Source organism: Euwallacea similis, chromosome 13 (assembly GCF_039881205.1).
Source record: "Euwallacea similis isolate ESF13 chromosome 13, ESF131.1, whole genome shotgun sequence".
Taxonomy (NCBI): Eukaryota; Metazoa; Arthropoda; class Insecta; order Coleoptera; family Curculionidae; genus Euwallacea; species Euwallacea similis.
In genome coordinates, this window is record NC_089621.1 from 4,244,314 (window position 1) to 4,271,809 (window position 27,496).

The 27,496-nt window shown below is 36.4% G+C and overlaps 1 protein-coding gene across 8 annotated transcripts in view; it reads left to right on the forward strand.

Annotated features, from left to right (window-relative positions):
• The first annotated feature begins 787 nt into the window (after nt 1–787).
• The window catches only part of how (protein held out wings), an 89,981-nt gene continuing 63,272 nt past the window's right edge, over nt 788–27,496 (forward strand). For 3 of the 8 annotated variants that reach the window (XR_010752439.1, XM_066396024.1, XM_066396023.1), the window contains exons 1-6: nt 788–1,078; nt 23,948–24,081; nt 24,771–24,887; nt 25,640–25,780; nt 26,128–26,230; nt 27,010–27,256. Coding sequence is in view for 7 of the 8 variants with exons in the window: in XM_066396024.1 (XP_066252121.1) it covers nt 952–1,078; nt 23,948–24,081; nt 24,771–24,887; nt 25,640–25,780; nt 26,128–26,230; nt 27,010–27,256 (869 nt within the window). In the remaining variant the exon portion in view is untranslated. The remainder of the gene's footprint in view (nt 1,079–23,947; nt 24,082–24,770; nt 24,888–25,639; nt 25,781–26,127; nt 26,231–27,009; nt 27,257–27,496) is intronic. The other 5 variants (XM_066396028.1, XM_066396025.1, XM_066396026.1 and 2 more) reach the window with 5 other exon arrangements.

Sequence of the window (27,496 nt, forward strand, 5' to 3'; positions counted from 1 at the left end):
GCATGTTGATGAGTATGTCGGAGTATCATAATAAATGCTGATTGAAAAAAGTTTATTACATTAAATGCATAGTGCTAAACATAACCTCGTTCGCTCATTTTTAGATTATATAAGTACACAATCGAATTGAGATGGAGATTTACGATATTTGCTGGAGGATTTCCGCGTCAGATCTTAAATCTGTATTGAATGTAATAGGTGTAAATCAAATGTGTGCCGATAACTTATCGAATCGTAGACTTCTGGCGCTGATCTGATAAACCTTTTTAGGTGCAATTAAAGTCATTCGAATCTTAAAATATCGGTCTTGGAGGCTGTATTACATCTATATGAGAATTGAGGTATTTAAAAGGCAGTTTGCTCCAGGTGTAGGTGAGACTTGCTCCGACTGACAACACACGCTTCCGGGTGTAATTTCTGAACTCTTCCCGCCCAATATCAATTGTTTTGAAATGTCTTTCATGCTCAGATCCGACGTAAAGCTTCCTTGATTTTCTACAACATTAGCGTTATAAAAGTGGAATTCATTTCAAGATAAACTCAAACAGATGCGACAGCATTCAGTATCACCGCCAACAAACGGACCAAAATCTTCTCCCCCACAGAGAGCGTTTGCTGTCAGATTTGCTCGAAAATCGATTGCCTACCCTTGGGGGCCCCTAATGAAATTTTATACAGAAAAAGCATAAAGACGAAATTCTTGAGGCGCCCTTAAAAGGCAAAGAAACAGCATGCGCAAGCTCGATGTCTCGAAGCGCGCGCATCAGCTTTTCAGAAATTTTGACCCACCACAGATTGCAGTGTAGTACCGAGACTTCTAGCCGTTTAATGCGGCACAGTCAGTCGCGTTTTATTCTTCGATTAAGATTGACTGTTCAATTCGGTATTCATGTCTGTCTAGAGTGCAAAGTAGCCAATTGAATCGGTCCGAATACGTTCTAAAGTGCCAAAATGTGCGATCAAAATTCTGCCTCGACGCAGAGTATCGCCGACTACCTGGCCCAATTACTGAAGGACAGAAAGCAACTTGCGGCTTTTCCCAATGTGTTCATGCACGTAGAAAGGCTCTTAGACGAAGGTAAGATAGTTTAGAGTGTCTTTGTTGTATTACGCCAAGAAATTATCAGTCACGACGCGGTTTTTCGCAAAATAAACACTATTAAAATAACATGTGATAGCGCAGAGCGTGACCTCATATAACAGCGTTCAGACCCAGGTTTTCTTTAGTTTCAAGTCGAATTTTAAACGGCAACGTGGACAGGATGATTTTCAATTGTGGCTGCCAAGATTTTCACACGTTTCCACTGTGATTTTCCTGGAAATTTGACCTGAAATCACGTTTGTTTACTCCTAAGACCAAGACGAAAATATGAATTGCTTTGCAAATTCCTCTTCATTGGCGCAGCGTTGCCAAACTTATTTAAAAAAAATAAAAAAATTGGCATTTCTTGGGGGAGCTTCTGTAGCTTCCAAATACTCATATCGCAGCCACCCACAATGACATTCGAATATATTAGCTTTCATCACATTTTGCGGATTTCTGCTTTCAACATAATCAAAACAATGGGAAACTTTATTTATATTAACTATAAATTGCTTTCTGGGGAAATTAATTTAATTATCATCTGAGTTATTTTGAAAAACATAATCTATGCACGTTCGACCAGACGGTTTGGCAACACCGATCCAGTCACAGTGGGCGTGGTTTTACGGTTTACTGGTTCGCTTCTGTGTAGCCAGACCGACGGTGCTGGCGTTTTGAGTTTGAAACTAATCATTAACAATTATTATTTTGTTTTTACTTCCAATAAGTATTTTAATAAGCACATTGTGTAGCTGGAAATTCTAATTTTCCTAGCTAAGGAAGTACAGGCCTATCTGGGCATCACACACCAGCTATTGTCATTTCCAAACATGCCATTTCCATTAATCTTCTTGCGATCCAAAGAGGAAAGCGGGGCGGGGGGTAAAGGTTGTCTAAAACCCCCTTCACCTGTCAAATCATCCCTCACAAAAATATGTATCCTGTTTCCAGGTCATTCAAGTAACGAAAGTCATAATCTTTTTCTCATATTTTTCACAAACACTGTAGGTATATATGATGCGAAAAAGTTTAAAAAATCGAAATTATTATGTATTTTTATAAGTAATTTTTTTCTATATAATCTACATTTTTTATACATTGTTTTTATGACCCGACTTCCATGTTTCTTTGAAGAGTTAATTAGAACAGGACAGATATTGTCTCGTTCAGTTTCTCGCACTCGCACCATGTACGTGAGCATGAGCCAAATCGAATACTTAAAGGGAAAGTCCTCTTTCTCGCAAGATAGAAGAAAACTAATATCTGTGACTGAGGCCCAATTTTCATCATAAACTCAACGGCGAGAATTGCATTTTTATATTTTTCACCGTTTAGAAACTGTAGGGTGTTCTTGGAAAATATGCATTTTTTAAAAACGTCTGTAGATCTTTCCTAGATCAAATTTTTGTTTTCAATTAAAATCACTTCAAAACACTTTTCTATGTAGATTACAAAAAGCGATATTTTCAGAGTTTATATTATTGATTGTTCGAGAGGTCTCTTCCCTAATTCTAATGTTAAAAGGTTTGCAAGATTCGTAGCTAATACATAGTTTCTGAAATATGAATTTAAAATATATTTAAGTAATAAATGCAATTTTCATTTTATTTTTCAGCTTGTCATGAAAATTAAACCTGTAAGACATATATCAGTTTTACTCTATCTCGGCTAAAATGGGAGTTCTCATTTAAAACTGGCCAATCTGGCCCAGCCCCGTACCCATTTAAGTATGTCAAGCTCTTCCGTGTTTCTTCGCTTCATAAAAGTCACGCATACGAAGGAGTAGTTATGCCGAGATATTAAATTTTGTTACCGAGAATTTTCGGTGAAATAGGCAGAAAACTCTTTTAGATTCTTAGTGTTGCTTAAGTATTCAGTTACATCTCAGGCAACATCCACTTCTTCTGATCATTCGTTAATACAAAATTAATAATAAAGGCGACTTTAGAAAGATAAATTTAGAAAATTCTCATAATCTGAATTTCCCTTCAACCCCTTTCATCTTTGGCAAAAGCAATTTGCTATTTTTTTTTTAATTTTTGAGTTGGTGATTCCAGAGATGGTATCAAATCTGAAAAAATGCAGCACCCACACAGGAAGAGAATGTTTTTTGACGAACTTCTGGATTGTGTTTCATTCGACTTGTGTCTCCATCAGACCAGCTTATAATTTCAAATCATGAAACTGTTCTATAAATAAGGGCATTTTCTGTATATTATTAAATCTTAAATGTACTGTCAAAGATCCAGATTCGCTCTGTTTCCTGATATACCTACAACAAACTTGTTGCCATGGGACCGCTGGGGCCACCTGATTGTAAAAACCAAATTCGTTCTGCCTTGTCTGCACCCTCAACAAGTGATACCACCTACCTGTTAACACGAAGAAGGGTCCGACATAAAAGGAATTCCCATACAAAGCTATTCAATCGAGCCAAGAGGCATGAGGGCATGACGCTAGATCCGGTCAGAAATATGCATGAGTTATTCCCCTGGTGTAGAATACCGGAGTTTCACATTAAAATGCTCTCATCATAGTATGTAAGGTTTGATGGAGCAATTATTCACGTTTATTTTGTCTTTAAAAATTAAGTTTGTTGGCAAATTAGATTGACTAAATATTAGGCTGAGCCATGACATCAGACCGTTTCCGTTTCTATAATGGCCAAGGCAACGATGCCTCAATTTGTTTAATATTGCAGTCAAATTGTTGGAGCATTAGTTGGGTCTAATTATGTTTCTTTAAATTGGATAAACCACAGGCGGGGCAAGAAATTTAATGCCTTTTTAAAGATCAACTTATCTCTATAATCACCTCGATAATATCTATTGGTGGCATTTGAAATGCACGCACCTACCAACACTTTTGTCGAGTTTTGATTGAAATTATGTAATTATTGATAAGTTACATCTATCCAATCGGCACATACGGGATTATCGGCGATAACATTTATATTTCCAATAGAATAACTCATTGGCAATCTCTCGAAGTCAGTTGGTGTCTATCACTTTTTGGCACTGCCCATTTATAATAGTGGCTTTCCAGCCCCAATCCAGTAAAATACCTCAATTTTCATTAAACTGCATCCAAATCAAAAAAATTACGGACCATACAAGCAGTAACTTCTGACACAAAATTGAGTGAGTCATCACGAAACAAGAAAGACGTTCTATGGCCTGGCATACCAATGATGAATATTTCAGCACGACATGCTGCTGGCAAGTTGATCAATCACCAATAATATCCACAGTCAAATATCTTGCCTTGACATTAACATTAAAAAAAAATCGTAAACTTGGGAATCATTGTGCATGGTGCTTAAAAGGTGATGAATGATGGGTTTTATGTAAGAATTTCACTCTAAAAATTCCTTGAACTCCTTAGGCTTTAGTGGCTTTTAGTTATTACTATTTAATTGCAGCCCTTAAGGCAGGCTTAGAAACTTTTCCAGATTAGCTTGAAACGTAAATGGTTTTTAGGATGAAACGCAAAGGGGCTCTCTTGAAGGCCAACAGACGTAATGAAGGTGCTGTGAGTTCTTTTGTAGTGAACATGGTCAAACGGTGACCATCTGGCGCCTTATTGCGGAAAAATATTACGCTGATGACCATTCCGCACATTTTTACTTTCCTTAGTATTTTATTAAGCTTGAGTTTTTCAACATTTCTCGAGCGAGATTTGCATTTTATTTGTTTAGGCCCCTGTTTATTTTCAAGCCATTGAGGCGTCTGGTGGGTATTCTGGCTGTGGGAACAAATTAATTCCAGCACCTACAATACATCTTCCACGCTCGGTGATTTTTTTAGGTAACCTGCAAAACGAAACACTTCTAATTAACTGCGCTTATAAGTGTACACAGATTGGTATTGCGACCTTTCAGAGAAGATTTCTGAAAAGGAGTCTCTTTCACCTCACGGAGGTACTGTTTAAAGCACATAAAGAAATTAATTTTAGCTCAGCACCAGGCGAATAAAAATTAAATCGTGTACACCCACATTGCAGCATTCCCTATCTCCTTATCTATCTCCGAAACGTAATTCGACCTTTTTATCTTAAGCCGCAATACACGTACTTGTCAGACTGCCGAATTGGTGTAGTTCGCATCGTACTAGTTCAAATCAAAGATGCTATTTAGTAAATTTTATTGTCGCAAAACCATGTAGTATTATTAAAGTATCGGTAACTTACTATAACAAACGATTGATGTGGAGTGTCAATAAATATTAGTTCAGCGATAAGATTTTATGTAGAGCGCCTGATTGACATCAAAGCAAACAATTTACTACATCAGGCACGCTTCCACGATGTCGAGATCTCCCGTTTGTTTAGATTTGAGGAGGAAAATTGGGGTACCCATTAGTTTCCCGTTTCCTTTTTTTTTCAAATGAAAAGTTACGAAACGAGATCAACAGGAAAAATATTTATTGCTAAGATTCACCTGTGAAGTAATAACAAGTGGAAATGATAAATTATGTAGCTGCGGGAGGCCCCATTTTTAATTCTTAATGTTCATTCATCCATGTGCTTACATGCGATTCGTCAACGCGAAATTTATTGTCAAGTGGCAAATCAAGCAAATAACAAAAACTGAAAACCATTAAATCATCATTTAATTCGGTGACCGTGGTCATAATGCAATAATACACTAGGTAGTAGCATAACACGAGGAATTAACATATTGACTTCTTGGTTGTTGTGGTATTAGATGTCACTGGCACCAATTCGTGTTTGTGCATAACTTTACTTTTGATTAGTATTAATTTGATTCCTCATATTTCTTATTTGTCCAACTCCACCCGTTTGGTGTTATCAAAGCAATAAAAACATGCACATTTGTTGAAAATATATTCTGAAATTAGTTTACTTGACCCCGCTCACAAAAGAACTGACTCATTAGATGATTTATCAATAAATAACTTGATGATTTCGACCTAATGGAAACTTAATCCGAACCAGTTTGTCGACGATTTAAATAATCCGAACCTGTCATAGAATTTAAAATATAGTTTAGCACCTAATTTTATTGCTGTGACCTCAAATCCTCAGCTTTGTTTAAACGAATTTGAATCATTTAGAATTAGTTATTCATATTCATACTTTCATACGTTCCTACGTGATTTGTTAGCAGAATTGTCAACAGAGGTCCACGTCGTAACACAAAAAGAGAAATCGTTGTTTGGTTAGATGGATTTGAGTTTCCGATCGATTTCGTTAGCAGAAAAAAATTTCCCCAAATCCCACTTGAAAAATCTGGAAGCTGCTTATGCAGTTGGCCAATTAATATGTGACACGACTCCGAATAGAGGGGTCAAATATTAGCACTGACCGCCGCAGGCATGCCCTCTTAGCATTTACAGTTTTGGACCTTTAAAAACGTTCACGATTCATGCCGCTGGGGGATTTTCCGCTTAAATTTTTCCATTTAAAGCCCTAATAAAATGCACATACTACGCAACATTTGAAAATACCTGTTCTTGTGTAATAAATAAAATGCCTGTGCAACTTATTGGGCTATTTAAATTACCATTTCCAGACATGCATATTTATGTCTTGTAAAATCAATTTCATTCTACGTTAATAAATATTCCTAGACTAAAAGCATTTGCTCTGAAAACGCCATAAAAATTATCAATGACATTTCTGAATAGCGTAGAAATTCGACTTAATGAAGATGTAACAGTCTTATTTACAAGAATACATTATGGAGATTGACTTTCCGCATTAATACCTTTTAAACGGATTACATTTTATTACTTTTTACATCGTTTTCAACCTCTTCATCAAAGTGCGTCCTTGTGTTGATCAATATTTGCGTATCTAATATGATGTGTAGCTCCTAATTAATTCTAAGATGAAATATGGCTTAATACTTATTTATAGTAAGTAGGCAGACCTAAGCGGCTGAAAAATATCTTATTTTAAGTCCAATTTCCATCGCAAGGTTCATTACCTTTACGACGTCATTAGTGAGTTCCCGTAAACGGCGCCGAGCAAACAAAACCGAAATACGTGAATCCGTTTCCTTATACATATGTGACTTTTTGGATACTCTCGGTGTTTGTCTTTTATATTAAAAACTGCCAATGGCCCTTGGATCACTGGCGGCAGCTAACGTACCTGATTACTTATTTAATTGGACCCTCAATCGGGAAATAAAAGGCACTTCATTCAACACACATTCATTCAAAAAAATCTTCGCTTTAAGCAGGAGACCAGGTTCGGATTGATTGATATTCAAGCGGGCAGCCAAAATTCCCGACGTATTCTGAAAACCATTTTCTGGGCAGTCCAGGTAGTTCCTATTCTGCGAGTTCACTAAAACGTCGTAGAAAACCTCTACCGCGTCGTCTCTTCTTCGATTTATTAGAAAAGTAACCGCATACAAAAGAGATTTTTGTTGGCTATGAGATACTGATGGTTGCTGCTGTTGGAGCTTAGTTCTTTGTGCTTTTGTAAGATAGAAATTTCGTGTTCTAAAACGTTGACCATCATTTTTAAGTTATTTCGTAACTGACAGGGACGTGAAGGTGTGGCTTTCAACTGGCATCGGATTACCAAAAAAGGAAAAACACCTGGTCTTCGTCAGAAAGAAATAAGTGTAAATTTAATTTATGTTCACTGCAAGTCTACGTGTTCTTAATCCAGAGTTTTCAAAGAAAACATCCTATATTTTATTATGTTTCTGCTATTAATAAGATTTTTTCATGGCAGTTATTTCATTTTTCTTTATAAAATAACAATTATAAATAATTGCTCTCAAATATCAGTATAATAAGTTCTGCTTTAATTTCAATGTCGTCAACTCCCCCTGCATTCTTACATGCCACTCCATAGCTTGGAATATGCAGAAAGCTTCAGGAAGCTTGAGCTAAATCTAAAGCTAAGAGAAGGCGTGTGTGTCTGATATTACACTTGACATGTAGTGACATTTAAGGTCAGGATGACGCGCCTTCCTCAATTCGTTCACGTTTTACAGTGCCCTCAACGGTAGTTCCTTTTCCAAATTTGAAATCTCGGGTCGTCATCAATCATCAAATCAAATGGATACATGATGACGCTGCGGCTTGTGGTCGATTTTTGCAATTAGAAACTTTCATGGCAAATCCCTAAATCTGCACTAAATTAACCAGTAGAATTCGCCATTTTGGTGATATATTAATCCTCGTGCAGTTGTTTGCCTCTGGTGCAACGCAGCTCCAGTCGCGTCGTCTACACAAAACGCTTTCCTCTTCGATAAACACAGGGTCTATTTTTAGTCTTAGAAAATCTACTATGTGCTTATTTTTACACTTTCCTCAACGAAAGCATACCGTCACGTGCCCGCCGCCATATTGTCTTTTCGGGATGCATGCGGGTGTTGTTCGTACGTTCCGGAGCGTGCCCTCCCATCTCCCGGATGGAAATTTAACGTTTATAAGCCAATTTATTTTGATTATAATAAAACGCGGGATTAATTTCCTTGGAAAGAACATATGGGTGAGTTCACGAATATGCCGGCGAGCCAGGGAAAAATTGGTTTGGTCGCTGCGCGCAGTTGACGGTGATTTGCTCCCAGCGGCCATGCTGCTTTGTATGCGTCTTTGGGTAATGATTTAATTATTATTTGCCCATTTTTTCCAGAAATTCCCACATTTTAATTTATTCCAAATAAGCCCGTGATGACTAAATAATTTATTTTAGACAAGTTTTGCGTTTAATTCAATTTGCAAAACATGATTCAGCTTCGTGGGCGCGTTTGCATCTGATTCGACCAATCCCATGTCACTTCCCTTTTTAGTTTTTCGTAATATCCGAATACCGGTTCTTCTGTGTTGATTGCCATTTACGAATGCCCCCACACATAACCACTTTCAAATTCGCGAAAAATTCAAAGAAAAACCATAGAAAAATGAAAATCGAATTCCGAGAGCTAAAGTAAATCGAGACAGTCATCGACGCTACATTCTCTTCCACATTATGATGGAGATCGTAGTCAAAGATAAATTCTGACCGTAAAGGTGTGTCGATCGCTAACGAGACCGAGTTTCGTTTAATTTCTAATAAGTTGCAGTTGGATGTTGAAAAACTCAACGATTGCCTGCCGGAATATGTTAACTAACCTATATTTTACATATTATTATCTTCAATAAAACTTATGACCTTCTCTGATGCATTGTTGTCAATGATGAGCGTTCGTCACAATACAGGCATTTGTTTATTCATTAGTCACAAAATGGGGGTTGCCAAATGTTATAATAAAACAAATACATTAGAAAAGTCGACCATTTCGTAATACTTGACGCGCACATTTTGATGTTTCAATTGGCCGGAATTCAAGATGGCTGAAACTATTTAGATGGCGGTGTCAAATATACAAATACCAAAACAAAATGTCTGCTGGGAGCTATGTTATTGTCTGGCTCCTAGCGGTGAAATTGAATAGATTGATTGAAATTGCTTATACCGTTCCAATCTGTCAATATACTTGATGGCCTTTGATCATTAATTTCCTCAGTAATCAGCCAGTTATATTGACATCGATTACGGTAATACCCATATAGGCGACACTAAGTGACTATTAATGGCGTTCAAACTTAAAAAACAAAGGCCGATAACTCCAAAAGACGTGTCCTGCAAACAGCAATTTTTCCTCCTAGGTGAATCACAACCAGCGGTTATTTCACCATAGCGCGTTTTTAACTTCTTCCCACGAAACACGACACAGAGCTTCTGTTTTGTCTCGTTACCCTATTTGGAAATGGGTGTTAATTCGGTTGTTTTGTCGCAGAAACAAACGCTATTTTGGTACTATTACGGACGTGACCTAATGCGTTTGTGCAACCTCTCTGCAATAAAATGCGAAATCTTATTGTTTGAGTTCCTAAGAACGAAGACCATCATAATTTAGAAAATAAACGTTAGCTAAAAATGACCTCAAACTTCAGAAATTTACCTAATTTTTTCTTGCAAAATGGAACGTTTTTTAGTCGAATCAACGAGCTTTAATTATCATCGAGTTGGAGTTCATTAAGCGTTCTCCGGTGGGAACTCGTTGAGAAACCGTGAAAAGATTCTTAAACGTGGTGATCCAACGTTCGTCTATAATGGCGTAAAGTCGTCGCACTGTGATTTTGGGGTGTTTCAAACGTTAAAATTTTAAAATAGATTTTGGAGTTCCAAATCTCGAGAGTACTATGAAAAAAGTCGTTTGAAAAAATCATTTTTCTTCAATTAAAGCATGTTATATCCTCGGTAACATCCAACGTGTGTGAACTTAATGCTAGTAAATATGATCTAGGAAAGCTGGCCACAATGTTTGAGATAACATACAGGGTGATTCACGTAACTGTTTCATTAGAAACTTTTGTACTTGTAACTAATCTAAATTTTTGATATTTGGGAGTTAAACTAATATAGATAGACTCTACTTTTTTAAAATATTTTGAAGGTCATATCACTTCCGGTTATACCGGAAGTCAAGGTCAACTTCCTTATTTCAAATGGGACACCCAGTATGTTTTTGCATTTTTGGAATCTAGGGATTAAGCTGATTAAATTCTTATTAGATACTCCTATACCTAAACCTAACCGTTTCAAAGATATTTTGGTTTAAAAGAAAAATCTGTCTAAAACACCATTTCTATAAAATTTAAAATTCTCAGCTATTATTGAAGCTGGCTTTACGAAAATTTTCTGACATGTTAACTAGATATGGTAGATTAGGTTAATGTGAAAAGTTTTTATAAATATCATACAGGGTGTCCAAAAAAATATGTCATATTTAAAGAACTTTGATAGCCAAAAAGTCGCTTATTTCAAATGGAACACCCCATATATTTTTATATGTTTGGAATCTAAATTTAATTCTGAATCGATTACTATTAAGCATCCCTATACCTAAAATGAACGCTTTTGCTATAATTTGCGATTTTTTAATATTGTACACTAATAATTCTAAGTATCATAGTTGGCTTTGAAAAGAACATGGCTGCTTCCGGTAAAATGCGTTAATGTAATTGTCAATTTAATAAGTTCGCTCAGCAGTTTAGAATCATGAACTTTAATAACACTTATTCAAATAGTGATATTTTAAATTTATTCTTTATTCATGGAGAGTGTAACAAAGTTTTGGAGAGAACTTGCCGTACATTCAACGAAAGATATCCGCATCTTCCGAAAATCACAAAGAACAAATTTAGGATATTGGAATCAAATTTTTTAAGACATGGAAAAGTCGAAACTAAAAAGTTTTTTTTTTTTTTTAGAACTTATTAAATTGACAATTACATTAACGCATTTTACCGGAAGCAGCCATGTTCTTTTCAAAGCCAACTATGATACTTAGAATTATTAGTGTACAATATTAAAAAATCGCAAATTATAGCAAAAGCGTTCATTTTAGGTATAGGGATGCTTAATAGTAATCGATTCAGAATTAAATTTAGATTCCAAACATATAAAAATATATGGGGTGTTCCATTTGAAATAAGCGACTTTTTGGCTATCAAAGTTCTTTAAATATGACATATTTTTTTGGACACCCTGTATGATATTTATAAAAACTTTTCACATTAACCTAATCTACCATATCTAGTTAACATGTCAGAAAATTTTCGTAAAGCCAGCTTCAATAATAGCTGAGAATTTTAAATTTTATAGAAATGGTGTTTTAGACAGATTTTTCTTTTAAACCAAAATATCTTTGAAACGGTTAGGTTTAGGTATAGGAGTATCTAATAAGAATTTAATCAGCTTAATCCCTAGATTCCAAAAATGCAAAAACATACTGGGTGTCCCATTTGAAATAAGGAAGTTGACCTTGACTTCCGGTATAACCGGAAGTGATATGACCTTCAAAATATTTTAAAAAAGTAGAGTCTATCTATATTAGTTTAACTCCCAAATATCAAAAATTTAGATTAGTTACAAGTACAAAAGTTTCTAATGAAACAGTTACGTGAATCACCCTGTATAGTCGCGTATAGTGAGTTACCTGCTCGTTGTTATAATTGTGAGTTGAGCCTCAATAAGCAAGACTGTCGATGTGCGTCTTCCCTATTTTTGAGAGAGTTCGCTGATATTGATGGAGCATAAATAACTATAATAGTTTTAGATTATTTCATAAAATTCGACGGGAAGTAAACTAGATCGTTTTGTACATTGAGTCATCCACACATCACCTGCTCTTCCTCTCCTTGATCAATCTCAAGTGTCGTAATTTACATTTATTTTATCTTAAATCATTTCTAGCATTCTTCCTGTTTTTTTCTCTCTTTAACACTTTTACATATTCATATTTCAGCGCATATTTCCTAGTGGTCTGTTACAATGGCCACCTGCACGATGTGGACAATCTTAAATTCAAAATTAATTATCGTTGTTGGGTCTAGAAAACAATTTTACCATAAAACAAGCATTTTGATTATTTTCAATATTTAGCAGTTAAGTGCTAGGTTAGATTTACTAATTAAGTGATCAAATGTAAATACATAATTCAGGGTGTTCAAGTTCAATTCTAGTTTTCTTTACTTCCTCTTAGTTCCTTCAGTTTTCCTGATAATAGGTTGTAGCATATTTGTTGTAGGTAAATATGCTGTTCGATTGAAAACTTCAAAGCTCAGATTTTAGGTCAAGTGATTCTTACAGGAAAAAATTGTTTTATTGAAGTCATTCTGAGATCCTTCGATTTTTTGAAAAATCCAGTGACGCATCTGGTTCCAAACAATAACAGATACGTTTAATGCAATTTCCCAAATTATGTCTGGACACCGAATATTTTCCGATACTTAGAGTGGTGCGTACAAATATAATTTTTCTTCTCCTCCTTCTTTTCCCCCCTCTTCTCCTCCCTCTTGTCCCACAATTCTTGAGGCTCTCAAATTCAAAAAATGATTTTATTTTGACGATTTGAATATTCCTTCGTTTATGGATTTCCCAAACCTCGATTTAGGATCGACGAAACAGGAAAATAGAGCGAGCGGTGCTAAATTTGACAAAGTACGAGTTGTCCCGTAAAATGCTTTGGAGTCAGGTTTTACTGCCGTTAATAATAATAAACTTTTATTCTCCTCTCTGATGCATACCAGCTGATGTCATAGCCATAAATATGAGAATGTCAATAGTGAGCGGTCATGATCTACAGATAATCCTCAAAATTGATGAATACGTGAATTTTATTATCGGCGTCTTTGCAAGTGTGAATTAGTAAATACTCATTACGCTTTAATTAACGATATAATATAACGTAACTCCGGGGGGCAATTTGGGCGTAACCCTGAAGGGCTTGGTCGTTCACGAAACGATTTCAAGAACGCTCGCATAACCTAAATTTGAGACAAAAGCGTAACGGGAAACCGGGCTCATTATCCCGAGAACAACTCAATTTTACTGTCGGCCATTTTATTGGCGATTCGAATCGAAAACTCGGAGAACAAAACAATTTTAATGGCCACGCATGACTTCACGAAAATACGCGGTTGTTTATTTTATTCGAAAATAGAAGCCCAAAAGGTTTATGTAACGTAATACCCGGCATAATGGACGCGTACACGATGATGGCATTTCGAACTGTCCGGCTCCGCAGGTAGCAGCAAATGCCCAGGACTAATATTAGGGTCAACCTATTTACGTAGGAATCGGAAATAATCTTTTGGCAGTTTCTCTCGCTCAGAGGGATGAGCTGGAGACGATTCGGATGCAATTCTTGGCATCAGATCAGTCACACACCCGCTATTATTTATTAGTTACATATGCATATTTTTAAATGGACGCGGCATGCTAAATACACCGACACTTTGTCAGGATTTTATTGGTTTGCAAATAGAGTTTCCCAGGAAACAACGGCCAGTTCAAGCGTCCGAAAATAAATTATTTAACTAGCAACATCTGATTTGCGACACGAGTTTATCTTTGCGGACAAATCAGTTTTTATAATATTTCAACTCGGATGTTAACGCGAGTGAAACACAACGGATGATTTGCGATTTCGGCTGGGATTTAGAGGAGAATTTGAATTAAAAATAATGTCAAATTAATATTAAAGGATAAAGTCACTGTGTCGACGTGTCGGGAATGTCAATTTAATATCGAGACAACATTCCGAAACTTTCCGGGCAGTTTCCAGCCGAGGGGAAGGGGGTCTAAATCCTTCTTTTTGTTGTTTTTTGAAAATATTTGAAATTGTCATTGATAATGTTGACAGTCAATCCATTTGCGATAATGCCAAATTGATGTATTAGCCGCAGCCCCAACAAACGCCTTAACTGATACTGATGAGATTAAGCGACAAATGGAAAGAGATTTCCAATTATTTTAAGAAATCCCAATTTTAATCCCTGTGTTGTACAAAACTCGTTATTTCATTTTATTAATATCGCATTTAAGCCGTTTAGTCTAAGCCCTCTTGTGGATTCTTCATTTGTATCAACAGACTTTACAAATCGACACACGGTACCAATGTTTTGCTCGCCCTTGTTTATCTTTATTCCCTTCAACTTGAGCAGCGAATTAAACTGTTATTTTCGCCCTATTTTCGAACGTTGTTCGTGTGTTTCTCAATTAAGTTACCCACGCTCAAACCGACGGATATTTTCAACAGATCCGTTGAGTCATTATTCCGTCGAGGTAAACATTGGAAACAGAGAAAAAGGATGATTGAAAAACGCGTTAATAGTCTTTCTTCGAACGAAAGCTTCATTCTCATTCAGTGTTTAGCAGAGTGCCAGAAAATCGTGGGGCTCAATATGTATGAAAATTTTGAGCATTTTAAGATTCAAGTGAAAGTAGTTTGAGAATTCGTCTTAAAGCAGCTTTTAGAATTGACAAAAGTCCGAATATTTCTAGAGGTAACCAGGAAAACTGAATATTTCGAATTTAATTTTCCTTTGTTATAATAAAAGGTACTTACTGCAGAAAAAAGCAACATGAACACTTATCATGAACGTCTTCTGAGTCATCCTTTAAATAAATTGAAAAATTCAAAATTCACCATTGTTCTTTAAATGGCAACGTCGCCCTGAGCTCTTGCTATAATTACAGCGCCGCTATTGGAAGAGTTGCACTGCATGTGATCAAATGGGAGAATTGCATAGTTGCCATTGCCAAATATTTTGGTTGACTTTGCGAGCAACAACTTTTTCTTAAGGTATCTTAATAAGGGGCAAAGTTTGATAACTCGTTTCAAACGAGAACTTGCTGCAATCTCTATTTACAAGTTACTTTTTAAAACCGGTTTCTACAGGACTAAAGATCATTTATCTAAGTTTTCAATTAAGTTTTACATCGTACAGAACATAGCGTTAGAACCTATTCATTTTCTTCAATTTGATATCTCCTCGGTTTCAATATCCCCGTAGTCCGACACGAATTGGTGGCACTCTGCATAATAAAATCTTTAGCTGACCACAATACTCATCACCACAGAATTGTATATCAAAGACTTTTTTTAGAAACCTCAAACAGACTTTGATCTCTTTCAAGTGGTGAGCAACACTGTGAGAAAGTCGGATATGTAACACATTGGTTTAAAAATTAATAGCAAGGAGGGCTTAACAGGAAAAGGAAGTTTTAAATAGCGTTGCTTGCATACTAAATATTTCTCTTACGCCATTAAAAGTTTATCACTTGAGCTTATTGACAATGCAAAAATAATTTGAGGATATAACCGACGAAGTACAGACTTGGGTGCGGTTTATCAGCCCCGGGTTGATGGTCACCAAACACTGAGGTCCTTAATATTGAGGTCTTGGCACAATAATTGTAAATTAAACGGTCAATTAAATACTTGTTAACTTACTGCTCCTCTAAAGCAACTAATTTACCAAAGCCAATAAAATTTATATCCAGCCATTGATACTTTATGGATTTCAATTAATTTCTAGCTCAAGTAATTAGATAACAGAAATTTTCAGAAGTAATCAAATGCTTTTTAGCTCGCTTCCAACTCCAGTTGATGACAGGAGGATTATATCAATAAACTGTTTAGCTTTGCTTATCGGTTTATTGGCGCCACTGATTATATACGTAAAACCGATTTAGTACCTAGAGAAAATCCCCCCTGAGAAATTTCCTTTGGATTTTTTCAACTTTTTGATTTATATTTATTAGTGGGTGACGGAGCGCATTATTTCGAGCTCTTGAAGTTTTGCCAATACATGTGAGTAAGCCGCTATACACCTGAAACTAAACAGGTAAATATGTATAACGTATTTATAACTATAAGAAAGATTGGTAAAAAGAATATTATACTGTCTATAAATGTCGTCGATTTCACCACTAATGCAAGTCCAAGATAATTCAAATACCGCGAATGTAATGATAAATGCAAGTATCGCAATGTATTTCGTTTGATATATCCTTTGGAGGAATGTAGACATTTAAATAAATAAATACGGCATATTAATGGCATTTTCGTTCTAATTTCTACAACATTAGGCCTCGGAATGTTTTAGTTACGAATTAATATGTCCACCGTATACGTGCATATTTAAAGTCGTTCCTTGAAAATTTACGTTGTTTACCAAATTTCCAATAGCACCGAAAATAGCCTCCGAAAAGAAAATGTGGCTCCTCGGAGAGTCGTAAAACAATCCCACTTTCAATATTAAAGGGTTATATTTTTACACCCAATTCAACGATCATGGAAATATGCGTTCCTATAGGATGTTGCACCCAAAATACTTTTAAAAATAGATATTCTATTGAAGTGGAACTATGATGCAGTCAGGTTTTTCACCTATCGGAATATTTTTGTATCCATTCAAAGCTCTGTTAAATATTGATTCTTGGTAGCCTTTGAGATTGTTTATGCAAAATTAAAAACGAATAAGATTCTCTGTTTGTTTTCCCACATTTGTAAGCTACTTCAACCGTTCGCCCATAAGCACACATTAACAGCGGCACTTCTTAAAGGCCAAGACAAATATTGTTTTAATTCCTCTTAACGCTATTTTCCTATAAATTATTGCAGCCGCAAAGCCAAACCAACTAACAGATTTAATAAAGCGAAGGATAAGGTTATCGAACCATTAAGGATTTAACCAGATATTTTTTCATTAAATCCAGCTTTCAAACGAGCCATCTTTTGATTAGGATTAATCTTAGGATGCATGAATTAAGCAAGACTTTGCCTTTCTTAGATAAAATTACATCCAATGCCACTGTACAAAACGACTACGATATGTGCAAACAAATTAAATGGACATGTCTAAGTAGTTTCATAGTTATTTTTGTTTGTCAAATATTTGTTATATTCCTAAATCAGCATTCAATGATAATGGAACGACATAAACCAACGTTTTATTGCAATCTGTCTGTAGATGTGTGCGTAGATAGTTTTTGGTGGTAGAAGTTTAGTGCGTGGCAAGAGTATGATCAGTCATAAGAGTAGACGTCGGCTGATAGTTCCGTAGCAGTAAAACATAAGACAATAAGTAGTAGGGCCTTAAGGCGTAAGCGAAGAAGTTAGTTTATAGATTTCTTAAAAAATTGATGCGCACGTCCAATTTAATACCACCATTCGCCCATGTTGTCAAATTTACAAAAAGTATTCCGTTCTTATTTGACTTATTGAACGAGTACTTTTATTTCCATTGAAATTTGCTTTTGCTGTTTTGCATCTAAATAAAATATTCCATTATTTGTGTTGTATCATATTACATCGAACAACGATGGATATTGAAGATGCGATTGCTATAACGGGAGCTTCATTGTGTTGTTTATTACTAACGAAACAGAGTGCATACCAACTGGCAACAGAACAAACAGCTGTTCAAAATATATCCGAAGGAAGATAAGAAATGAAATAATCCACCTCTTACAGCTTTACATCTTACGGCCGCGCAAGTCTTACGGACAAACCGTGGATGACCCTAGTTAATTTCAATTTTTTAACTCCCCTACTGGTTACCCTTCTTACTTACGTTTTATTATTTCGGAACTACTCGTATAAACTATAATCGACCTTAGCAGTAAATGAGAATGAGCAGATATAATAATAACACAGTAACTGAGTCTAGACAATTCAACAATACCGAGCGAGATAAAATCTGTTTAAGTTAAGGAAACGTCATGATCACAAAGCAAATTGCCGGTAGATGTAATCATCTAATTTTTCACATGTTAGGTGGGCTTTCTTAAATAATAAAAATATCTAGTAGCAATGGTAAAGGAGGGCAGACACATAATTTTAAAATTAATTTAACAGCTGGGCTTTCTTGTAGTAGCAATAAGGGGAAAGGGCGATGCCTTGCGAGCTTTTCGGGGACTTTTTCATTCTGGAATCCACACTTTCTCACTCCATGTGAGCCTCCAATACGATACTACGACAGGGCCATAGCTGTTGAACGATGTTTTTTCCTCGTTCGAAAAATATGTTCCAGGCACTCATCCTTTGTAATAAATAATGGATTTTTATCATATATATCGAAGGACTGAAGAAATAAGTAACGAAAATAATTCATCCTTCAAGAACATGAAAAAAATCTTCGTAATTCATTGCCAAACCGCAGAATTGGTTTTTTCCCGAAACGTTTGTAGGTGTTGCCTATATTGGAATGTTGCACAAATTCAGCGTCAAAATCCCATTGCCGCCATTGGTTGAGTTTCGCGTCACGTGATCAGTTGGTACAGTTACATGGTTGCCACTATAAACAAGTATTATTTATGTTTAGAATAAATAGGTATGACTGCGTATTTGGCCATAAAAAGTTATTGTTCATTTTACGCCACATTCTTATCGATCCGTTAGAACCTCAAAATGCCTTATGTTCAGTATTATTTCGTTGTTCTGACGTTTTATTACTTTAGACATTATTCTTGAGGATTAGGATTGCCTTTTTTCTCGGTATGCACATTTGTATTGGTTTTTCCTAGAAAATTCCATTCAAATTTAATGAAGGGAGACGATTATTATTCCTTCACTTAAACGAGGATTACGTAGGAACGATATAGAGATTTTCAGACAATTGTATGTAAAACTATTTCCTTCGTTTTCGCAGAAATTAATTTGTTCCGCTTCTCCGTCAATTCTCTTCTCAAAAGCCAAAGAAACTCTAAATCGATTTAATTAACCCGTTTTCCAAGACCGTTTCCGCTTTGCTCACTTCAGCAACATCAAAAACAACTGATGATTTATTTTGAAAATTACATAGTCGCCCCATAAATTTTCTGGCAGAGACGTTCTTTAGGTGCCTACAGTGGCTTAGTAAATATTGTCTTGTTCCACTTGGGCATTTTATTGATATTACTCGGTGTTATTAAATAGTTAATTTAATAAACCCAAAGTAATAAAAAGAGAAACTGCGAGGTGGAGAAACTTGGTGGGTCTTTCTCTCTTCAATCGCACAGGCCGGTTTCAAGTACTTAGGCGTTTATAATTTGTTAGCCATCCATATTTATACGCAATTCCATGACGAATGGTAAAGAATGAAATTCTCATGCGTTCTTTGAATAACACCCACACGTAATAAATCACCTACGATTCGAAGTAACCAACGAGATTGAAGGGAAATAAGCGTGACCAATAGCAAATTAGCCGCAAATTTCAAACAATATTCTTAAGAGTTTTTGAAATATGGTATTTTTGAAAACCTTATCGAATTCCGCTTTTGGATTATTTGTATGCGTTTGATTTGATAACTTCATTTTGTGTAATATTGATGATATGTTTACCACAATATTTATTTATGATCTCTGAAGACTGCCAAGATATATATTTTATTACTGGAACATGCGAAAACTCCCAAGCCAACATCAATATCCAATACTCTTTTTATTATTTAATTCCAAAGGTGATTAAATGGAAACTAATTAATAATGCCGAATGGACAAAGCCACGGGTAATGGTGTAACGAGCAACGTTTAGTCGGCCATTTTTTAACAATTATTTATCAGCGTTAAAAGACTTCATAATAATATGATCTTAGTGTAATTATTGAGTTACTAATTCCTTTCTTTTATTTCAGGTTAGTTGCACCTTCATTGATCTTACGATATGAGAATGATGGGTAACACGTAGTAAGTACCTCAGAATAACGTTAGAAACCTTTAGAACTTTCAGATTTTCCCTCTTACATCAGGGGAGACACGCAGTACTGAAATTGGCGATATCTCATATTTCCCAAATTAGCAGTCAATTTTACTGTTTCCGTAATCACGTTGCAAAACGTAATTACCTATTTTGTTGACCATTTGAAAACCCTCAGCATCTGCACTGTAAAAGATTTAATTAACACAAATTAAAATCTTAATTATGCGACAGGTGCAATGATGGACGCCAATAAACACTACAGATTTTCGAAATGTTCCAGTTTAGCATTGAAAAGCTCTTGCAACTACAGTTTTAATTATCCTTATCAATTCTATCAGAACGCCAACTAGTAGTATCAAAACTCTCTAAATATAGCCGTAGCCAATTAAGACCGAGATATATTATACGTACCTAATAAAAAGTAGTCGTACTTGCATGGAATATTTAATCCGAGGCTTAAATAGCAAGCATGAGAAACAGATCCCGGGAAAAAACCGCGTTGCTATCTACAGAAGAGAAAACCATCATTACGGTGACCTGACGTATTGATAATTTTGCGATAAATTATGATGACAGCTTGGCAAGGATTCTACAACGAGTTTATCCTGTATAATCGTTATGATTTTATCTGCAATAAGGCTCGATAGAAATCGCATGCCTCGATGTATTGGGAATGTGTCCTCCAACGCGTACCGATAATAATTCGTCTATATTATATTGAAATCAACCTATTTACTGTTGAGTGATAATTTTCGGACTTCCATTGGCTTTATTGAGTTTTTTTACACAATGTTTCAAGCAAGGCTATCGCTCCTTGTTATCAGGTGAAACTTCTTCACAGAATTATCCTTTGTAAGTAAAGTTTGGGGGGAGGGAAGGTTCAAAGTCTTGCAATTAGGTCCTTCAGGGCTCTTTTCATTTCCCATTTTTCACTCCATGCGGCCTCCCTTCTCCGTAAAAGTGCCCGCCTCTCTTTCTATGAAGTCTGCTCTTTCATTCAAGAGTCAGAAGCTCCTTTCTAAGAAGAAAGGCAGTTTTACCTAACGCATGTCGATGTATTGCATCCAGTCCTAGGAACAAAGATGAGGATTTCTCTCCATCATCGCTGTTTTTGCAAAGCGGACTGCCCTTAACTCCCAGGAGGTACATAGGTCTGTTTAGTATACAATTACCTGTGAGAACTCCACAAAGTATCCAATGAGCATCGCCAAGTTTTCCTTTATAGCCATGATGCCTTGGATGTATCTGGGTCGCGCAAATTATCCTGGACGATGTCTACTGACCAGATCCAGTTTGTCTTTGTGCGTACGATGTTCAGAGTGTGGTAGACATACATTTTACTAATCCCTAGACATGGTTCAGGTTCGCGGTTGAAACGTTCATTGAAGCAAATTGCATGAAGAAGAAAATGTTAAAAATATCTCAAGGAGATAAGTTTTTCATTTTCATAAGTTTCTACCTCATTGGCACGGTGCCAATGTCCTTACAAATGCAAAATATCGTGTTTTCTAAAACCGAATCTTTAACTTGGACTTAATTCAAGATACAGTTTTTTGCAGTCTGACTGTAAGTGAACACATCGAACTATCATTACATTATTACAAACATAGCCGCAGGAAAGGAAAGTCATGTATGTCGAGCCTTAAATGCAGATTTCAGCGTTTCGACCCGTTTTACGCACATTGCACTACTTCCTGCAAACTGTTTATTGTGTTATCTCAGACCGAGGCGTTGTACATAAGCCGGAAAATCGCTTTTAACCCCCCCTCCCCCCTCCCCCCTCCCATCTTTGGTTTCATGGCACATACCAACCATATGGAGTTCGACTAACAACAGTAACAAAATCTTATTTCAATCAGCGGTCATTGGGCCGCAAACACGCCTGTTTTTAGTATCAAGATCGGTTCTTATAATCCTTCTGCTAAAGTAATTCCAATAAACAAACCGACGATAAATAATTTGAGGCACTTGTGATTAAGCTACCAGAAGGAAGCGCAAGCACCATAAATATAGAGACGTCTGTCTTTCTACATTAATGTGCGGATTGGCGTGCAATGGAAAAAGATGCACTTATGCCATGCTAACAAAAACCAGATTTGAAAAGAATCCCAAGTCTGGACTTTAATGTTTGAACAGTGGCCAGCCACGATTGTGAGGTCACTGTACAGAAATATCCTATTAGGTTTACTGTACCTAACTCATTTACACTTTCTTTATTCACTTGAAATGGAAATGTTATTAAAGACTGTTTTATAATCTTTCGGATAGTTAAAACTATCAAATATTCTCTCTGGTTTTTCAAACTTCTCAAAAAATATATCGAATTCCATCCGAGACACTGATTCGCTTTGGTTCCTATATAAATTTTGATGATTATTAAATAGCTTTTTTTTTAACAAAGATTTTTTCAAACTGCATTCAGATTTCTGACCCTCAACTGAGATATTCAGAGTCAATATAAGATCCAAATTAATCGGCTTTAGCAGAAAACTGCATTTTAATCATTTCTAAATTTCACTCAAGAACATTCTCAACTCTAAAGGACCCAAGGACATCTGCCATTTTTCACTTATTTATTATGGACATCTCAAAACTTTGTAGACCAATTGGCCACAAGATATATAATAATTTAATCTTCGCTAATTTCCGAGATATTTTGATACTGATTTTCGCGTTACACTATTATGTAGTATCGTTAAAGTTCTTCACCTGAACTCGTTAATATTGGTATTGCATAACAATGTATTCGTACATTTACTGTGTGTACCGTACGATCTGGAAGGTAATCAGGGTACGACTTTATCATACCACACGGCATTCTTCTTAGTACTCTCTCGGGGAAGGGATATTTGATTGCTGATGTATATCAATAAAGCATTCAATGCAAATTCGTGTTGTTACCGTTGATTAAATAAGTATATCAGTACTTCTTAATGCAGGTACAGTTTTAAAGTGCGGGTGACGTCATATTTAGGCGTACTACCTATACGCATCAATCATTCTTGATTACCATTACGGACATATCCAAGTTCCTAATCGCTTCAAATCTCACATAAACAATCAATTAATTAATATTCAGTAATTTATTGCCGCATTTAATTAAGTAAACCCAGAAACAATCGACGCTACTGTAGGTCGACCGAACAGTACCAACGGCGCCGCGTAAATATCTCTCGTCACCCATTGCACGAGGAAGTGGGTGTCAAGATTGACCATCTGGACGGGCAACTTCCCTTATATCGGCCAGATCTAAAACCCGGAGATTTTGTCCAAAGGCGGAATTTGGTTTTTTCCGCTGTGTATAGGCCGATGGTACCGAATGATCGGTCTAGTTTGGAAAATACTAGTTAATGCGAGGCAAACAAGAGCAGATGGGACATTGAGGTCAATGGGTCGGTTTGCTGTTGTCGTGGAGAAAAGTTTATGTTATTGGTTATTGTGTGGTGATGGGCATGCAGCCACATAATATTTCGTATATTGTTGAATTCGATAATCATGTGAGGAATTTTTCTCCCGGATTGGAGGTAACCGAGCATTATAGATTCTTACAAGATGCTGTCAATCAACGATTTAAGTTAAGGAGCTTTGCTGTCATTCAACTTAAGCACAAATCCTATTAAAGCCGATAAGCAAAAATATCTTACAAGTACATTCGTTACCCATCTTTTTTATCATAAGTTGGTACTAATTATCTAAAGCTTAACAAAGTTTTTAATACTTACCGAGGTACTTTACATTCATCATTTTCAGGTAGACTGTTTCTCAGATTTGGCATGCGACATAGAATTGTGTAACCGATTCCTTGATAATATGCATGCTCCAAGCAGAGCGTTAATTGAATTAATGTTTTGTTTCAGAAATCGCGAAAGTTAGAGCCAGTCTGTTTCAAATAAACGGAGTGAAGAAAGAGCCCTTAGTGCTACCAGAACCTGAAGGCCAGGTAACCACCCTTACGGAAAAAGTCTACGTTCCCGTAAAAGAGCATCCAGATGTAAGTTTTTGAAAGATCAGAATTGGTTGTGCATTTGTAACAGGAGCCATTTCTCCATTTCCGTGGAAAATATTTTTGGGAAAGTCACCAGGACATTGGCATATTATTAGTCTTTAGGCACGGTTTTTCCTGCCTGGTAATTTACATGGATATAGTGAAGAGCTCTGCTCAGATGTCGTCGTGTCTATGAAATTATCTTGGGAAAGAATACCCGAATATCCATTAACTTGATCTGAGCGACACATTGTATCTTTTTTCCTGCCGCCAATTTATTTATAGTTTTTAGTTTCGTTTTACAATTTTGCGTTCTGGTCAAACGAGCAAAGGATCTTGAACTGCCCAGTCACAGATCTGCCATTGTTTAACGTTTTTCCACTTCAAACACACATAAATTCATAGAAGAATACGCCATAAATAACACATTTAAGGCAAAAGTCGATTGCGAATAAATAAGTTTTCTTTTTGCAACAATGCAGCAATGTCAATGCAAGAACATGTTGCATGGGTACCGCAGGTGATAATTAACATTTTTTATTTCCAACTTTACCACCTGAGAATTCGAATTTTTCAAATTATTTCCCACACATCTTTATGCAGTCGTACGGTTTTCATGTTTTCGTAAATTTTAAGACATTTTAAGACTTTTTAAGACTTAACCGTGACATAATTAAATTCTTTCTCACTTTCAGTTCAACTTCGTGGGAAGGATCCTGGGCCCTCGAGGCATGACGGCCAAACAATTAGAACAAGAAACCGGCTGTAAAATCATGGTGCGGGGGAAGGGCAGTATGAGGGATAAAAAGAAGGTGTGTAACCACTTAATTCGTCTCGAATTCTCAATTTGGACGTACCCGACATATGTGGTTAGACTACAGACGCCAATTCCTTTGTTTTCCTTCTAATTGATTATTCTATTTACATAAATGTTTTGCTCCAACGCTGAGCGTAGGTCTTGAGCTGTTGACTATACCTGTCTAATGTATGTGTGATTAAAAATGTACACTAAAAAAACCTGCAGGGAAGTTGAAATAGAAGCAATAGACTGAAATAGCTTCAGGAAACCTCAGCCGGCCAATTAGTATGACACTACTCATTACTTGTCGGATTTTAAGAGCTTTGGAGAAATATTCCGAAAGAGAAAAATGATGTTTTGAGTTTTTCCCTATTTTGTTCTTGGATATAGGCCAACTTGCACATACAGACTTGCGTCAGATTCTAGAATTTGAAGCTCTTTCATGCTCCGAAATTGAAAATTAAAGGGGAATTTATAAGGCCAAAAAGTATCAGTTTCACACCTCTAAAGAATTTAATTTTAGATCCTGGATGCAGGTACTAAATTAAGTTGAACATATTGACACACTGGAGGCATTTTTATTGAGGAAATATTTGTCGCCGGTGTTTACAAAATGAAGCGACGAAATTAAGTTCGGCTCGGGACGTTAAGCCCAATTTATTGTTTGATGTTGATGAATATCTCCTAGAAAATTTCATTAGTTCATACCTGTTGTACGTTTGCTAACTCCGACGTTATTTTGGGTCTTGTTTTTCGCTATTACAGGAGGATCAAAACAGAGGCAAGCCGAATTGGGAGCACTTGTCCGACGAGTTACACGTCCTTCTCACTGTAGAAGACACGGAAAACCGGGCACAAGTGAAGTTGGCCAGGGCAGTAGAAGAAGTGAAAAAGTTACTCGTGCCAGTAAGTGAGCTGTTTGTTTAAAAAAAAACGTTGATTTTACCTCAGTTTTACGATCACCTACATCCTAAATTTAGTAACAAAGCAGCTATAAAAGAAACCCAGATTCCGAAAGTTATTTAAACATTCCTGGTGTTATTACCCATATATTTTCATGTCTGTATTCTAAATCGCTTCGTACTATAGCCGACGTATGTTGGTATGTGCGTAGTGAATAACAATGTCGGCCATTTTCAAATATCATTACCGTTTCTAAGAAAATTTTCAAGCTCCAGCTGAAATATAAAATTAAGGTTTAAGGCACAGCAAGAAAAGTTGCAACTTTGTAACGCGCGTAATTTGTATTCTAGCAAGCCGAAGGAGAAGATGAATTAAAGAAGAGGCAATTAATGGAATTGGCAATAATTAACGGAACGTACAGGGATTCGAGTTCAAAGGCCGCCTCAGCCACAGGTATTCATTTATATGCTACATAGCTTAATTCACTAATATTGCTTTAATTTGATTTTCAACCGTAGCAAAGACCATTCGTAGACTAGTAAAACAGCGCGGTTCAAGCGATTCTGATTCGCATGATTTCAAAATGACGCATTTTGAAGAATCTTTATAATAATAGTATGAATAAAAATAGTACGAAGAGCATGTCATCTTTACGTCATTCGAATGCGGAATCACTCGACTCGCATATCAAGAATCTAGGACTGCCTTGAAGCCTGACTGCTTTTCGTCCGGCAGTTTGATTTGATAAGCAGCTGTTACTTGATCTCCAGAAAATTAGAGACGGAAAGTTCCGGCTTTACGGTGTAGTACCAAAATAAGCTTTGCCACTTTAAGTCAGCGCCACAGCGAAATGCAACGACTGCAGTAAAACACTGCTATTTCCCGTATGCACTCAGTGTTCCTGCAAATAAAATTCTTGATTAAGCAAACGAGCCAAACATATGTTAAGATGATTTTGTTACTTAGAAAATAGGAATTGATGTTTGTCCCGTTTGATGTGTCCAGCAGTTTATGCAAGCAAAGCAAAGAAATTGCTAGAAAAGCCCACATAGCCTGTTCAGTGCTGTATCTTTGTTTTCGAATCAGTTTTAGTTGTAAATTTTACATTTGTTCTTAAAAATCTGCCTACAAATTGTCTGACGGATGGTCTTTGTCGCCACATGCTCTTTTCAATTCTGTTTAACATTCCGCATATGTTTCATTTGGCTTGATACTAACAATAACCATAACAGATCTCTGGCTAAACCCGAGTTCAGTCACCACTGATGTAGACCTCTCCACTCTTGCAGCGGCGGACGAAGAGTGGCGGCGTGTAGCCGCCGCTGCCGTCGAAACCCAGAGGCTTTTGTCGCCCGCTATTCCTGGATTGGGGACGCCTCTTAGGGCACAGGCTCCCTTGGGGGCCCCCTTAATACTCAGCCCCCGTATGTCAGTACCCACGACGGCGGCCAGCATATTAAATGGGTCTGCGCCACCTGGGTAAGAGACTTGCCACTTCTTTTTTACGTTTTTTTGACGGTTGTTTTAAGGAAAACGTTCAATAAAAAAATTTAAACAGTTCGCGTGGAGGAATATATGGCGGTGCACTGCTGTCATGGTCTGTATCTATATTCTTCCGTTCGGTTTCAACGCAAGACAGTAAAAAATCATCAAAAATATATATATTTCAGGTACGAAACGATTGCTGTATGGGGAGAAATATGTCTCAAGACAATTCTT